Here is an 18479-nt window from a genome sequence, read left to right on the forward strand (position 1 = left end):
GTTTGAAACACTTCTGACACTGAATAGGCTTAGGTTTGTATTCCTTGTGTGGTTTGATTTGCCCAAATAGGAATAATTTTTCTGGGATATCAATTTTATCCTTTAGTGTGAATAAGAAGGATCTACTAGTTTTTAGGCCAGTAGAGTTAGGTTGACTTGGTTGACTTAGGTTGACTAGTTTTTAGGCCAGTGGAGTTGACTTGATAATCGATGAACTCTTTTTCTTGTTTTTCATCTGACTTCCGCTTCTATCAGCGCAAGTTTAAGACAAATTTATCTTTAAATCTTAGTCGTCACATACACACTTCTTTTATTAAATAGCAGCCAAGCCGGACACACTTCAAACCACCATACACTAAAAAAAAATTATATATAAAAAAAAAATCCTTCGCGTAATAGATGTCATCCTCCCACCGAAGGATACCCTTCTTACAATGGCCTTTCGCGCTATTTCAGTTTTTTCAAATGGTGGTTTGTTTTATCTCCCACACAAAAAGGAGAAACTCTTTTATTCTCAATTAGGAAGATAATAAAAAAACCCATTTAACTTAATTAATAAAATGACGAAGGAGAAAAAATCGGTTCCTCAGGTCTGATGACAGAGGACAGATTCCGTCGTCCTTGAAGACTCGACTGGTAAATTCTACCAAGGAAAATAATTTTATGATCCACCAGAAGACTGTGAAAAAAGAAATTTAAGTGTCTTGGAGAATCAATTGGTCAACTGGAGGACCGCCTTAATGTGACTGCCAATTTATGACCCTGATTCTCTTTTCTGTGTATTTTGTACTACACGCAAAATTAGCAAATTTTGCATTATGCTCTACTAATAGTGTTTTGTATTCATGTTTTTTTTTTATGAAGTTTCTCTTGTACTGTATTGATAAGTTGAAATGATTTTAGATTCATATCTATTTTCTTCCTTCAAATCGTGTCAATACTAAATTTTCTCCTCCCTATTTCTATTGGATTGACAAATTTAGCCATAATTGATAACCAAACAGATATTCTGCCTTTCCGTCGCTTTACTGTTACAGAGTTAATTTTATCCCCTAACAAAAAAAGTAAAGAAATCAAACCGACTAACCCATCTCCTAAATACTGACTTACGTGCTAAAATTATTTTCAGTTAATTTGCTTGATGTTATAAAATTGTGTTTTTGATTAAGGTACGAATTTGTTTTATTAAACAATTTACTTGATTAATCGTATATCTTTACCACAATCGTAGTTCTTTGGAATGTTTTTTTTTCTGAGAGTTCAATAAACAGGGTTCATTCTAAGTCTAGATTTCAAAGTAAATTTTCTTCTGTAGTCTTGCGTAAATGTAAAATGAATTTTCAATGAAGGTTGCAAAGTCTTCTCTGTCTTCTAATTACAAAAGAAATGTTGAATTTATAGTTGTATACTTAATTGGTCTTATCCCACCCTATATACGCCGGCTTCTCTTGCCCCCCCCCCTCCCCTCTCCCAGCATAAAGATCCTGGATACGCCCTTGCTTAGAGGCTTTTTGAAACCCCCTCGCTGCCACGGTTAAAGGTGATATTTCATTTAATCTAAAGATCTTATGTTATTGTAAATTAGAGTTGCGGAGTTTCAAAATTAGGAATAAGGTGTAATAATGAAAGTACCATCGATTAAGGTTTTGATGAAGGAGTTTTATTTTTCCTGGGTAAGTTGACATGATTTTAGATTCATCTCTATTTTCTTCCTTCAAATCGTGTCAATACTAAATTTGCCCCTCCCTGTTTCCATTGGACTGACAAATTTAGCCATAGTTAAAAACCAAACAGATATTCTGCCGTTCCGTCGCTTTACTGTTATAGTGTTAATTGTATCCCCAAATGAGGGAAGAAATATTCAGGCCTAGGGAAAGTATTGATATTATAGACGGCACTATTTGTAATACATATTTCATGCAATCTCGATTGAAAATTGTATTGAAAAGTAAAAAAATTCGTATAAAGCATGTATAATTCGTATAAAGCTATAATTATATATATATATATATATATATATATATATATATATATATATATATATATATATATATATATATATATATATATATATATATATATATATATATATATATATATATATATATATATATATATATATATATATATATATATAAATATCACTGATCTGTGAATGAGTTGCATTTCAATGCACTGCAAAAATTTGTTTAAAAAATTTCATAATTCTTGCATTCCATGGGGATTTCCAATTCCATGTTGCATGTTGAGCCAAATGGCATATCTTCTTCAATTTAGCCAATTTTCAGCTCCATTCCGCGGTCGATAAATCTTGTACTTGTTGCAAAAAATAGGATAGTAGAATAAGCACTTGAAGGACCTAAAAAGAAGAATCTACTAAATTTTATGTATCAAATTAACCTAAGAATTAGCTTAGCTACATCCAAAAATCTATCTTCAATCGCAGATTGGGCTAAATTCTGCACGAATTTTTAGAATAGCCATTAGTGCAGGTGACATGACAAGTTTCACATATTGCAGGATTTGAGCCCCTAAGGCAAAAGTATACGACAAAAGATATGTATGATTGGGTAACTCCTTTCATAGTTATCAACCGCCATATCTTAAGTTTTTTGCTTTAGCGCGGGGATAGCTAAAAAAAAAATCAGTTATGAGTCCGAATATTTCCGAAAAGAAGAAAAATGGGGATCTAGCAACCTATAACCAATGGTATTATATCGACGATCAATCTGAACTTAATCAGTCAAGTATGAAAGCAGTAATTGAAGTCGAGTACAACATGGTACTTACTTTCGAAGTTTGCCAGGAAAACTTCATCCTTCAGCATTTTCTCAAAGTAGTTTTTAGCTTCCTCTTCTTTCAGAGTTTCACAGTTATCATAGCTTAGAATGCCGATAAAGGTTTGATAACTTAAAGGGGAAGGAGTCAACCAGTTAGTTGCTTCAGCAGGAAACCTCTGGAAATGGTAAAGAGATACATGATTATTACTGCCCACATAGGAAATTATAATTTAAAGATTTGATGGATTAGGCTCATGGATTTAATCAACATGCAAGTTGATGCAATAAGAAGATAATCTAGTGAGCAAGAATTGCCTGTAAGTTTCAAAACTCTTTTTTACAAACTAAGTAATCGATAACTTTGGTAAGTTATCACCAGGTACTGCATGTGTGATAAGTTTCAAATACTGGTCAATTTTAAAGAATGTATTTCCTCCTCTCTGAGAGATTAATAATAAAAAGTATTTTTTTTCAAAATTAAAATTGCTTTCGCGTATGTTTCAATGATTCTGCAAGATTTGGAGCATTAAATTTTCTCAACAACTTCTGTTCAAGTACCACCCCATATAAGTTGAAGACTACGGACAAAGATCTATTTTGTGCACGAATATAAATGTAATGAAAACCCAACATCACCAAACCTTTACAAAAAATAAAGCCTCCCCCCATTCCCAGTTTTTAAACTATTGTAGGGGGGGGGGTCGACTAAACTTATAAACTGTTTTAGGTCTGCAATTAATTTTTATAAATTTGGATAAAAATACGAATTAAATTGCAGATTTTATAAGGAAAACACTCAAGGACACTTTATGAGCTACTGACCAATGTTACAACATGCTTTTGACTTTCTGGATTTTTTAAATTAATAAACTCTAACAGATTACACAAGCAACTTTTGCTTATACTTAAAAGTAATGTATAATTAGTAAATACAAACAGTTTTTACCTCCATAAGCTCAAACATCTTTGTATGCTTAAGACCCTTCTGAAAAGCTTTCATTCCTTTGGATTTCGATGTAAACATCAAGTGTTCCAGAATGTACTGAACAATGATTTTCTGGTACAATCATGCTGCTTGAAACTCCACATAGTTGAATTATCTGAAAGAATATCAGGCTAGAAGACTGTACTCAAGGGGGGAAGGGGGGGGGTTTGGAATTTCAACATTTCCTGAAACTTTGGAATTAACTCCAAGAAAAACCATATTAGGAACTTTGAGGAAAAGTTTAAAGCTTGTGAAATCATGCTCTAATGAACAGCTTAGGTTTTAACGGGTTCTGTTAATTGACAAATTTTAAGCATTCCTCCTCTTCACCTCCTTAGCTCATGCAATCCAAGCCCATTCATTTGATATGTTACACTGCATCAACAATGAAGAGATAAGTGGAAAATACTTCCTTTTGATATTTCCAAACAAAAAGGTCTGTTACAGAAAGTGCTGGACAGTCAAGTTTCTTGGTTTCAATATGCACTGTTTCACCCAACTATATTGTGCTTGGTTTTATGGCTAGGTATATATAAGAGCCTATCTTTCCTAACCCCAAAAATCTCCTAGAAACAACCTTGTAAGTCTAGGCTCATTCAGATTAATCAAAGAGCAAGACCTCAAACAGATGTTAAAGATTCAGGAGGGGTGTTTGAATTACAGTTATAATTATCCCATCTTGAATGAACCCATTTAATGTCTCAGGTAGTTCAATATAGACTTAGGTTATATTTTTATTGTAAATTTTTTAAGGCCAATTCATTCCTTTTGTGCACTGGCGTACCAGAAGAAATGAATTGCGCTAAGAGATTAGATTTGATTCTTCTGACAAACAGTCCAAGAATCAAATAGAAGAATAAGAAGGAGTAGAAAGAAGAAGAGGTGAATGGTTGAGTTTATCAACAACACAACAGCAACCTTATAAGAAAATCGAAACATATTTTCTTGTGATTATTATCGCTTCTAATCAGCAGTTGTACCAAACCTATCCTGCTCAAGCCATCCTCAGGGCTATACTGTGGTGTTTATCCTCCCCATAGTATTTTGCATACGTTTTGATTTAATCTATTTTCCATTATTTTTTTAGTGTTATATTTGTTTTTAAAGCTTTTTCCAATCGGAATTTTTAAGATGTCTTCTAAAAAAAAACATCCCCCCAGATCCCAAATCAAATTCCATAGTGAAAGATACCCAACCTGGCTGGTCAAGCACATTATCTGAAAGTTCTAATGATAGCTCCAATTCGGAGAATAGGACAATGATAACTGTAGGTCCTAATGCAACCATAAATGATGATAATGGGTTTCAAGAGGTCCTCTCTAGAGCTCTAAAAAAAGGAAAAAAATCTCCTCAATTAAAAGCATTTCCCCTCTCCCTGCCCAAGATCCTCCCTCAAAAAACTTAGGAATTTACCTTAAAATTACTCCCACTACCCCCTTTGAAATAAAAATGATCACTGCAATAAGAGTTGTAATTTTTAAATTTGCTAAAATCAATGTTCTCTCTTAACATTAACTGTGATGGATCTCTGCTAATAGCTGTAGAAGATCAGAAATCAGCGGATACAATAATAAACCTTAAATCCCTTCTGAATATCCCCATTATGGCATCTAATTGGAACCCAAAACAATGACCAACAAAAATTGAAGTTTATAATGTTCCCCCAGAGATATCTACTCAGGAGTTAAAATAAGGCCTCTCAGATAGGGCTGGTAACACAATCCCAGTTGAGGATGTTACCCAACTTGGAAAACCTAACTCTACTGGCCTAAAAACTAGTAGATCCTTCTTATTCACACTAAAGGATAAAATTGATATCCCAGAAAAATTATTCCTATTTGGGCAAATCAAACCACACAAGGAATACAAACCTAAGCCTATTCAGTGTCAGAAGTGTTTCAAACTGGGACACACGACAAACAAATGCAATGAAATTCTCCAAGAGTGTAGTAATTGTAAATCTTTCCATCCTAAAGAGCTTACAACTTGCAACAACACCCAGCCTACATGCATCAATTGCAGCGGCCCACATGAATCTACAAATAAATCATTATGCCCTGCATACAAAAAAAGAGCTCTAACACTCCAAATATCAACAGAAAAGGCCATCCCATACCCCTTTGCAGCAATGGAAGCAAATGCTGCCCAACGATACCAAATAAAGCCTGTAATGAAACCAACCAAAACCCCCAAGTCAAATGCACCCAATGCATCAAGCACCCCATATAAAACAATATCTTCTAAGCACCCTAGCTCAAATCCCTATCAGAAGGAATCACCAAGCCAGCAAGCCTCGTTTTCCGGTGAGATGAGGCCAGCCTGGCCCTCCCTCCCAAGAAGAAACAAAACAGAAACACTACCAGGAATCAATCCCTTAACCAACAAACAGGATGCACTACCTAAAATGCAATCCCCAAATATATGCTTATTCATTCTAAACTGTAATGCAGTTCAGGCCATGAACATACATCAACTACAGAAAATAAAAATTATTGCAGAATTGGCAAAAATCTGCATCCCAGATTATATGCTCATTCAAGCAAAAAAAGATCTTGCTTTACTTTTAACAAAGCTGAACATTGATACGCAGTCATATGAAGAATAAATCAACAACACAACATTTATCAATACTCCAATGGAATGTAAGATCACTCACAGAAAATAAGCTAAATGAACTAATATCATGTATGAATAATGATTCCATTAATATTGCTTGCCTCCAGGAAACTCATTTAACCCAAAATCAACAAATTAAGTCTCTGGGACATACTATCCTGAGATAGAATAGATCTTCAGAGAGAAAAGGAGGTGGTGTAGCTTTATTAGTTAATAATAATATAAAATTTTGTGGCATCATTTTTCCAGATTTTGAAAATGATGTTGATGTAATTGGTATAAGTGTTTGGCTGAATAATTTAAAAACCTACATAATAAGCTTTTATAACCCTAATGGCCAAACTACAGATGCCAAGGATTTCTTTAATTATATAAATAATTCTAATATGTTAAAAAATATCATTATTTGTGGTGAATTCAATGCCCACAGCCTTTTGTGGGGGAATAAACCAGCAAATAAAGCTGGTAAATTTATTGAGGATATGACCTCAAATAATAATGAATTATCTGTTGCTACCCCTCCAAACCTGAATACATATTTTAACCCCAAAAGTGGCAAATTCTCCACAATTGACCTACGAATTATGTCATTAAATTTTTTGAAAAAAATTTACATAAGTAAAACTGATGGTCTATGTACAGACCACTTTGACATAATTTACTACCTTAATGAGCCTACTGAAACTTCATCTCATACCTCCAAATATATTAGCACTAAAGCAAATTGGTCTATGTTCCAAAATAAGCTAAATGATGAAATTACAAGTTTCACCCAAAGTTCATGCATTTCTAACACAACAGTTGACACACATGCTGAAGCCTTGACATCTTTACTAATAAATACTGCTAATCATGCTATCCCCAGGACAACACCTAAGAAAAAATTCTCTAAACAAATTCCTAAAGCATGGTGGACAAATGAGTGCCTAAATAAATGGAGGATAAAAAAGGCAGCTAGGACCTAATTCATAAAAAAACCATCACCTCCTACATATTTAAAAAAATTACACGCAGGACTTAATTTAAATAGGATTATAATAGATGCTAAATACTAATACTGGAATTAGTTTGCAAATAATCTCTACAGAGAAACACATGAGTTAATGATACATAAATTCATAAGCAACATCTGTGGTAAAAAGACTTCTCCCAACCCACTCCTGTATGAACTTTTACATAATAATACCCATTATGACAACGATAATGAAAAGGCTAACCTATTTGCAATTCTTTTTGCTAATAAGCTAACATCAAATAATCAAAGAAAACTGTCCACAATTCCTATGAACCCTAGTTACCAGCCAAGCCCAGGATCCGAGTACATAACTAATCCATTTTCAATCCAGGAATTGAATAATGCAATACATCATATTAGGTCCAAAACTAGCAGCAGCTATGACAATATACACCCTACATGGATAAAGAATCTCACACCTTCATACAAACAAGAGCTGTTAAATTGTTATAATCACGCTTGGGCATCTTCTATGTTCCCCAATATATGGAAATGTTCGTCCCTCCTACCAATCCTAAAGAAAAATAAACCAAAAGATAACCCTGAGTCTTATAGGCCCATAATGATTATACCTGTGATGGGGAAAATAATGGAGAAAATGATTTATCACAGACTCCTCTGGTTTGTTGAGAATAATAACATGATCCCACACACTCAAACTGGATTCAAGAATTACCACTCCTCAACAGATGCTTTCATTTTGCTAACAAATGCAATAAATGAATCTTTCTCAAAAAATAATATTTAGTGGCAGCTTTCCTAGATTTTGAAGGAGCATATGACAATGTGAACCACCAAATCCTTTTAAATAAACTTGCAAACCTTGGAGTACCTCCTAAGCTAGTATCCTTTATTAAATCCTTCATAGAAGTGCGAAGTTTCATTGTCTGTGTTGGTTCAGCCTCTTCACCCCAAAAGACAATATCCAAAGGCCTACCTCAGGGAGCAGTCCTCAGTTGCCTCCTATTTGCCCTATATCTCTGGGACATGAACCTACCCCACACGAATCTACAATATGCTGATGATCTGGTGCTATGGTCATCTGGCAACACCTTTCAGATAGCACAGTCAAATCTGCAAAAGTCACTTTTCCAGTTTGAAAAATTCTCTCAACATTCAGATTTACCCATTGCATCCACCAAGTCAAAAATAATCCAATTTCACCGGAAGCGAAACCATGTTAATGCAAAACTTACTCTAAATAAAACAACTATTCCAGAAGATAATAATATTAATTACCTAGGTCTTATGCTTGACCAAAAACTCAATTTCTACCTCCACATTTCAAACACAATAAAAAAATGCTATAGAAAAGCAAATATACTAAAAAGACTTCCTTCCACACCTTGGTGTTGTAAGGAGAAAACCTTACTCCAGTTTTATAAATCACATATAAGACCCCATATTGACCATGGGCTCATCGTCTATGGTGCTTGTGCAAAGACCCAGATGCAAAAATTGAAACAACGCAAAATGATATAATACGTCTCATATTTGGTCTTAGGAAACCCACAAGCACCAAGTTTCTGCTTATGGAGAGTGGATTAACAACAATAAGGGAGAGACGTAGCTTTCTCTTGATAAAACATCTTAAAAAAATTTAATTAAATAGCTCACACACATTACATAATTGGTTAAGAAATCCAGCCATGTATAGAGGTATTGCAGATGAGTATGCCAATATTCAAAAGAAGTTCCCTGTACCAGCAAAGTCTATTGCACCTACTTTCCCCCAATCCCCTCCATGGAATTGGTCATTTCCCATAATAAATACTTAATTCTCAAAATGGAATCAAGATTTAACCCCAATTGCTTTTGTCCAGAAAAAATTTGCAGAACTTAATACAATTACCTATAAAAATTACTTCCAAATATTTTTTGATGGGTCAAAAATGAAAGAGATGGTTGCAAGTGGTGTTTTCCTTCCTCACCTGAAAATTGCAATGGGTGAGAGATTATTTAACAATTTATCTATAATGTCTGCTGAGTTAAATGCCATAATCATGGCATTAGAACACCTTAAGCAAAACCAATCTTTGATTAAAAATTCGAATAATATTATCATCTATTCTGACTCTTTATCAAGCCTTGAGTTGCTGGCCTCAGCTCCTCAATATAAGTTGGACATTGACACTTATCATTGTCTCAGTATTATTGATAATCTTGCTTCAAATGGCATAAAAACTTACTTTCAGTACATTACTAGCCACTCTTTCATAAGTTGTAATCATCATGTTTATTAAATAGCAAAAAATGCTATAAATATTGAACAGACAAGTGGGAGACGAATCCCAATTAGAGATATTTACCGATGGAGGCTATCAGATATTAATTTTAATAAGATTAATCCTATCCTTTCCCCCTTTCCCAATAAGTATCTTTCTAAAATTTATCATAGAATTCGTTCTGGAACAAATGGACTAAATTTCCTTGCATTCTCATATAAGCTTTCTAGTTCAAGTGTTTCAATTCCCCTGTCCCCTCTTTGCAGGCATTGTAATATGAATAATGAAACAATTGACCATTGCCTATTTGAATGTAATATGCTGACGTCTGCAAAACATACCTTGCTTTGTAAACTGTTAAAATACTTCAAACACCACAAAATCCCGCTATCAGCCAAAAGCCTAACCAACTATACCTGCACACAGAGCATAGAAATCGACATCTATTATCTTATATTTGAACTACTAGAGTCGAAAGATCTGCTGAAGTATATGTGAATATATCTAATAAATATGAGGCAATCAAGCCAGTAGCTCTGTAACCCACAGAGTGAAGCAAAAGGAAAAGGGCTAAATAGTGTTACTGAAAAGCCCGCCTGCTGTTAAATAGAAGAAGAAGAAATGAAATCAATAACTCAGCAGCAACTCTATAAGAAAATTAAAATAAATTTTCTTGTGAATTTTATCGCTTCCAATCAGCAGTTATACCAAACCAATCCTGCTCAACTCATCCTCAGGGCTATACTGTGGTGTTCTCCTCCCCATAGTATAGTGAAGACGGTTTGATATCATTCTATTTTCCCTTCTTGCTTTAGTTTTGTTTTTTTCTGTTTAAAGCTTTTTCCAATAGGCAATGTTTAGAAGTCCTCCAAAAAAAAAATGTCCCCCCAGATCCCAAATCAAATTCCAGTGAATGTGCCATAGTCAAAGATACCCATCTTGGCTGGTCAAGCACACTTCCTCAAAGTTCAAATGATAGCTCCAATTCGGTGAATAGGACAATGATAAGTGTAGGGGCTAATGTAACCATAAATGATGATAATGGGTTTCAAGAAGTCCTCTCTAGAAGCTCTAGAAAAAGGAAAAATATCTCCCCGATCAAAAGTATTTCCCCTCTCCCTGCCCAACATCCTCCCTCCAAAAACTTAGGAATTTACCTTCAAATTACTCCTACTACCCCCTTCGAAATAAAAATGATCACTGCAATAAGAGTTGCAATTTTTAAATTGCTAAAATCAATGTTCTCTCTTAATATTAACCGTGATGGATCTCTGCTAATAGCTGTAGAAGATCAGAAATCAGCAGATCCAACAATTAACCTAAAATCCCTTCTGAATACCCCGATTTTTGCATCTAATTGGAACCCAACATAATCACCAACAAAATAGTAGTTTATTATGTTCCCCCAGAGATATCTACTCAGGAGTTAAAAGAAAGGCTCTCAGATAGGGCTGAAAACACTATCCCAGTTGAGGATAATACCCAACTTGGCAAACCTAACTCTAATGGCCTAAAAACTAGCAAATCCTTCTTATTCACACTGAATGAAAAAATTAATATCCCAGAAAAATTATTCCTACTTGGGCAAATCAAACCACACAAGGAATACAAACCTAAGCCTATCCAGTGTCAGAAGTGTCACAAACTGGGACACACAAAAAACAAATGCAATGAAATTCTCCAAGAGTGTAGTAATTGTAAAGCTTTCCATCCTAAAGAGTTGACAACTTGTAACAACACTCAGCCTACATGCATCAATTGCAAAGGCCCACATGAATCTACAAATAAATTATTATGCCCTGCATACAAAAAAAGAGCTCTAACACTCTAAATATCAACAGAGAAGGCCATCCTATACCCCTTTGCAGCAATGGAAGCAAATGCTGCCCAACAATACCAAATAAAGCATGTAATGAAACCAACCAAAACCCCAAGTCAAACGCCCCCAATGCATCAAGCACCCCATATAAAACACCATTTTCTAAGCCCCCTAGCTCAAATCCCTATCAGAAGGAATCACCAAGCCAACAAGCCTCCTTGTCCAGTGGGATGAGGTCAGCCTGGCCCCCCCTCCCAAGAAGAAACAAACCAGAAACACTACCAGGAATTAACCCCTTAAACAACAACCGTTCTTTGGGTGTCAATACCCTATCACTGGGATTAAAGACTTTAAACTGTACTTTAGCTAACTTTTCCATCTCTGCTTTCTTTTGCTAATCATCCAATTTTGTTTTTAATGACAAATACCTAAGTTTGATTAGATTGTAAAAACTTTGAAACTTAAGATTTGGAATAATGATAAGTATGAACAAAAAAAAACCAAAAAAACAGCACAAGACTATCTGATCACTTTATAGAGTAAATAATTCCTCAAAAGTATTAATTAGAAATTGACTTTAGCAACAAAGAGCCATGAATGATGAGATTGATTGTATGCAAAAAAAGAAACAATAGTACTCACTCCCAAATCCGAAGCATTTGTCAGATCAAAAATATCTTCATAGTCCTCTTCTTTTTCAGAGAGCAGCTTTGTAATTATTTTTGCTTCTACTGATGCAGCATTTTTCCCAATCCCTTCTCGAAGAAGCTGGACATAATCCAATATGCTGTTTTCTGAATCCTCATTCAGGAGCCTATTAGCAGTAAATGGGCAAAGATAACCAAACCTTGGCCCATCATGAAGGAGAGAGTATCCAATTGCTAGTCCAACAACTTACATGATAGATTTATCTGTGCAAGAAAAGTTGAAACCACCTATGCTTTTTTCAAAATACTTCTGGACACATAGCTCAAAAAACTCTGACATAAACTCCCTAAAGGGACCACCAGCATCCATGGCTGGCTCTCCAACAAACGACACATATGGTGACGAATAAATAAAAGTTGGATTGCGACTAGCTCTCTTGAAATGTGCAAAGCCCATTTCAAAGATCATGGATCGTTGCACTGCAATAGCGCCTCTAATAGCGGTATTTATTGCTGCTTGTCTTAGTGTACAGAGTTCACTATCAAAAGTCATAGGAGCCTTTTTGCAGCCTTTGTCAATATGGGCAACCAGAGATAGGATGTCAAACTCTTTGTTACAGTTTGCACAGAAGTCAGTATCAATTGATTCTGAGGTTGATGGAGCATCTAGTGCCACAGTTACCACTGGCAGATTTGAAATAAAAGGATTAGAGTCAACCAATTCTGGGAGAAACTCATCATCTAAAGATGCCCCACATGATTTTAACTGCATTGGTAGCTCAATCACCGGAAGGCTTGCTTCACAGTGTATAGATACTTCAACAGCTTTGCTTAGTTTTGCTGCTGGTTCTCTTAGTCCCATAGTCATTACAGGCAAATTGGACGCAAAAGAAGTAGAACCTACAAATTCTGGGATGAAGTCATCATCCAAAGATACCCCACATGATTTCAAGTGCATCGGTAGCTCAATCACAGGAAAGCTTGCTTCACAGCGTCTACATACTTCAACAGGGCAATCTGGAGATGGTGTTACCTTTACCTGGAAACAAGGGAAAAGCCTTAGAGCATATTCAGGCCTTCTTACTTTAGTAGCTACAGTATACCCATGTCATTAGTAGAGGCAAAATCAAAAAGATTTGCTGAGCAGCTCCTATATCAGATCATTAGAAACTTTTAGGATTTTCTGTAGCTCCACCTCTACTTATGCTATGGGGCATTATATAGTTATTAAGGTAAGAAGGTCCAAACTCAGCCTTAGCAAACACTATTAATACATGGGTTATGTGAGATAATTCTAGAGGCAACCTATTTTCATTAAATATTAAGTCATAAAATAAGTAAACCTGGGGGTAGTAACTGACTTTTTTCTAATATGTTTGAAATAAAAGTTATAAAAAATGAAAAGAGACAGACAAAGTTAAATTTGGTTTGCATGAAGTAGTTTTTATTTTGGTTTGTTGACATTGTCTAGAGATTTATATTTTCTTTTACCCATTTGTTAAATAAAAAAAAAGCTTTTTCTAAACATCTACTAATTTTGCTTAAAGATGCAACATATTCTCTGTGACAGCACTTTCTGAAGGAAGAGCTTGAGATGTTACTGGTAAAAAGTAATTAAAATCCTAAATGGGAAACATGTAAGGGAAATTTTGCTTGTACCTGGACTTTATTTGTCTTACATTGGTTTATTTTATTACCATTGTATTTTTCAAAACTGATTCTAGGAACTTAAAATATCCAAATCTGTGCATACAAAATACATAATGTATTGCAGCAGAACTCACCTCTACAATTTGTGCTTTTAATAAGTTTAATAAATCAATTTTTATTTTAAGTATAGACTAAACTACATGGCCAGAGGGGTGATGCTTTATGTTCAATTTAAACTTAAATTTTGCTCTTTCCTTTCATCAGAAAAAACCTATTTTTACCTTTGTTAATGAGAGATTGCAAGTAAACTATACCACTTCCAGGATATTTGGAACGCAGCCTTCTTGGATTCATGCCATGACCTGAAGTATCTTGAATAAGTTCCAAACTTGCAGCCTTAGAGCCAATGCAGGTTCTGAGAAAACTAAAACCTCCATATCCCTTGAGTTTTGTATAAGCATCTTCAATCAGTTTTATAAAGTCTCTAGAGCACAGGTCTGGGTTATCAATGATTACAGTGGAATGACCAAGGCCTGCTTCATTGTACTTTGATCTATCTTTTGGTACAATTTTTTTATTACAATATACAAGACAGAACAATCTCGTGGTGCCATTTCTTTATTTAATACTGTTATCAATTGGGTTTGCAGTGGGTGAAAACAGTCTTTTCTGTTGTGACTGTGCCTTTTGTAATTGCAAATTTTGGCATTCTGATAAAATCCTGGATGCTTTGGCCATTGTGAAACCCTTATTCACCAAGGAGTTAATGGTCATATGGGAAACTTCTTCAGTGCCCTCATCTTCCTTGAATAAACTGTAGTCAATAGCAAAATTGGAACACAAAGATTTCAGGTCCATATTTCTGCAAAGGAAGAAGTTATATTAGCAATTTTTACATTGAAAATTCTTTGTTGACTCATGATGTCCTGTAAAGAAAATAAAAATGTATGCATATAAGGAACAAAAATGCTTGGCTTTGTAATGTATGGTAAATGGGTATTTTTAGCATTATTCCTAGCATTAACAATTTAGACCAGTGGTCGAGCTATGGGGGTGGAGTGTTAAAGGGACAACCCCCCCACAAAAAGAAACAACAAAAAACATAATGCTCATTCAATGATTGTGACAAAGGAGGTAGGTATTCCTCCAGTAAAGCAATATAATCATGTAACTGTTGAAATGTTTTGACCCATTTGGCCAAATGATTTTATATTTAAAACCAACCCAGTTGGTTTTAAATATAAAACTTTGGAAAAGTATGTAGAATTCTGAGGATTCATGAATATATGTTTACAATTAGCAATATATGGGTGGTTTTGACCCAATTTGCCACATTATTTTTAACAATGCTTTTCCCCAAATTTAACTTTGGGAAAAGAGGGTTGGGGGGGTCTAGTTGTCATTGGATCACTTTTGACTCTTAAAAACAAAATTACAACTTTCAATTTCTAATCATTTCAGTCCTCTCCAAAGTTTATACAACCACCTCTTCTATAAATAAAAACTATATATACCCCCAGGGCATAAGTTACAACCCTTCCCCTGGGATAGTTATGTTGGCCCTGAAGTTTTGTTATCTGATTGTTGGACTATTTTTAACAAACTGGATATCTCAAAATTTTGATCAGATACATTTAGGGAAATGATTGTGTGTGTGTGTGGGGGGGGGAGGGGGGAGATGTCCTCAGATCAGTTTTGACTCAGAAAAACATAGCTAGAACTTCCAATTTCCAATCAAATGAGCCCTCTGTGCTGTCCAATCAAATGAGCCCATAATGCTAATGAAAAAAAAATGATGAAAATAGAATACTTTATTAGCAAAATTATGAAAATTACAACTTGGAAATATGCTCCCAGAACATGGAAATGTCCTCAAGAATCATGTTAAAATGAACTTGGCCTTCTGCCTTTACTGCTGCCTGCCACATGTAGTCTACTAAGTATGAATGTAAATGATGGTGGGATGTACCTTGGTAATGATGTACATTTGTTAACCAGGAAATAAATGAAACAAACTACAGCAGCAAATGGTATTTTTCTTTTAGAAAACCATGTATTGACACACAAATTGATTGATGGTTTTCAAACATAGCCTAGTGTTACACTTCCAAAAATGTTACTTCTAGTAAGAGTACAGAGTCATGGTGTGTTCATTGATGCAGTGTTTTGGCATTCAATGTCTATGTCTAGGCAACTATGTCCAGAATTAAATGTCTAGGCAACAACTGTTCACAAGTAAAATTTGGCGCTTAGCTAGACACACTAGACAATGCGCTTGGCTAGACACAGAGTTCTAGCAGCTAGAACTCAATGTCTAGGATTTTCGATGATGGCCAATCAGCATGTTGCAAATTTCACTACTTTCATCTGTATTTACATTTTAAAATTGAAAGTAATTTTTGAAATAGAATATATTAAAAAATTTGTGCCACATGGAACAGAAAAAATCCAAATATTGGGAAGAACTTAATGTATATATAGAGTGCAATCCATGTTAATATTTTAAAAGTGACCCAAAACATATGGACAAAATTTTTATTGAAAATGTCTGGAGGTGCATCTCTGAAAAAATGTCTTTAGCCTACCCAGGCACTTCATCTAAAGATGTTCAATTAGACTTCCTGTCACTAAGAAGGAAATTCAAAAATGAACATTTGAGGGTTTTGAGGAAGAAGAGTAGGAGTGGAGTAGGGAAGGAGTCAATGTGGGACCTATACAAAAACCTCCAATTCCTCAAACAGCATGTGGAGATTTGGTCTGCTCCTGATGAAAGACATCAGAACATTTTGCAGTCTACCATTATTCAGGTATATCAGCCATATCCCAATTATTTTCACTGACAATTTTTAGATAATGTAATAGGCCTAAGCTATATTAGGGTAAGACACCCAGTAGTCGGCCACCTGCCTATTCTTGGACAGAATGTAACTAACAGGGAACCAACCTCTAGGCTAATGTGCTTAGAAAGTTTATTATGCTAGAAAGTTTTTATACATAGCTGGTTTCCCTGGTCACTATTAGATATCCATATGGATATCTAATAGTGCTCAGAAAGTTTATTATGCTAGAAAGTTTTTATACATAGCTGGTTTCCCTGGTCACTATTAGATATCCATATGGCTATCTAATAGTGACCAGGGAAACCAGCTATGTATAAAAACTTTCTAGCATAATAAACTTTCTAAGCACATTAGCCTAGAGGTAGGTTCCCTGTTAAGTTACATTCTTTCTGAGAATAGGCAGGTGGCCGACTACTGGGTGTCTTACCCTATAGGCTATATAAGCTTATATGCTATAGGCATATAGCCTAATTAAACAATTAGACCTATAGTTGAGTCACTATTTTCCATAATAGCTAATTGATTAGGAGTTGCTTTTAAAAAGGAAACAAGCTAATAAAAAAAGAGTATGCCTATTATAAAAATGTTACCCCAAAACTATTTTCAAAAATAATAATTTCTTCTCTGATGATGTAGTCCCCTATTCCACCTCCTAATAGTGCCACATATAGCCTTATATAATATAATTCTACTGCTCTGTTATATAGCCTACTATTTTTAATATTTTACCAACTGTAAACCAGAGAAGAGTAGGCTAGTAAATTATATTCTGTAAATTTATCACTGACAATTTAATTTTTTTGTTTGAAACAAAGTGCAATTGCCGATTATGACATTGAGGTGTGTGTGTTTCGTTTCATTAATGCTTGCAAGTTATCTCAACCCATAACTATACATACGTTTGGACCTGAATTAGACCACTCTCAAAAAATGGACCAATTCCTAGTTTAAACTTGTACCAGTACCAATGTGGGAGAGTGTGCAAAATCGGGTCAAAACCTTTGAACAGTTACATGATGACATACCTTATTAAGCATTCCTAAAACAAGACAAAACCCATCTCCTTCATCACAATCATTGAAAAAGTATTATTTGAATGCCTTGAAATATGCTTCTTTTTAGTATATAGGAAAATATTACATAGTGTATGTTTCCCAAATTAAAATACTATAATATTCATTGGAATAGATAAGGACGTAATCGTGGAGACTCTCTGCTCGATCAGAGGGAGGACCGGGTCAAATTGATGAAGGTAGTGTATAGAATAGGGCATAAATTATCTAGGACAAATAAAATAAAATACATTATTAAATAAGGGTTTTTTTCAATATTAGAAAATAGTTGTTTTAGTTAAAGGAAATTTTCATGAGTGATTATATAGCCTAAATTATTTTTTTGTTGGCATGACCTTCCTAAGACCATAGGCCGGCATGCCTTGTTTGCATCTCATTCCAGGCAATCTAATGGTCCTATGTAAAATTTAAATTCTTGGTCAACCTGCCTGAGACTTTAGGCAGGCATGCCTCTCCAGACACTAACACACAAGTGTATTTGTCCAATCAGAGAGTCATACTTACTCCCACCATTTACCCATGCCACTTAAACATTTGCCTCTCAATTACTTAGACTATCTTGGCTTTTTCCACATTTAGCCGTGTCTTGATGTCTACTGCAAAATACTTAATTTTTCATTCAAAATCAATGGACTCAGTCAAGGCCTCTGGCCTTGACCTCAGCACAAAGAAACATTCTACAACAGAAATAGAGACACTTTTGGAGTGGTTATTTATGGTCAGCAGTATTTGTTTTGTTTCTGTTTCTGACACTGCCCCGCTCTACTCTCCCCCCTCCCTCAGTTAATTGTCTCATATATCTTTAAAACATATGACAAGTAAGCCGAAC

At 34.9% G+C, this 18479-nt stretch overlaps 1 protein-coding gene across 1 annotated transcript; it reads right to left on the reverse strand.

Moving 5' to 3' along the window:
* Positions 1–2152: 2152 nt before the first annotated feature.
* On the reverse strand, positions 2153–17329 carry LOC148956276 (uncharacterized). Its single transcript, XM_089101325.1, has 5 exons — positions 17307–17329; positions 12083–13126; positions 3727–3880; positions 2791–2956; positions 2153–2359 (listed from the first exon to the last, which is right to left on the reverse strand). The coding sequence occupies exon 2, from the start codon at positions 13043–13045 to the stop codon at positions 12335–12337; it is 711 nt and encodes a 236-aa protein (XP_088957451.1). The 5' UTR covers positions 13046–13126; positions 17307–17329; the 3' UTR covers positions 2153–2359; positions 2791–2956; positions 3727–3880; positions 12083–12334.
* Between the last annotated feature and the right edge of the window lie 1150 nt (positions 17330–18479).

The sequence above is a fragment of the Artemia sp. Qi Xiang Cuo genome, chromosome 1 (genome assembly GCF_049724085.1).
Source record: "Artemia sp. Qi Xiang Cuo chromosome 1, ASM4972408v1, whole genome shotgun sequence".
Lineage (NCBI taxonomy): Eukaryota > Metazoa > Arthropoda > Branchiopoda > Anostraca > Artemiidae > Artemia > Artemia sp. Qi Xiang Cuo.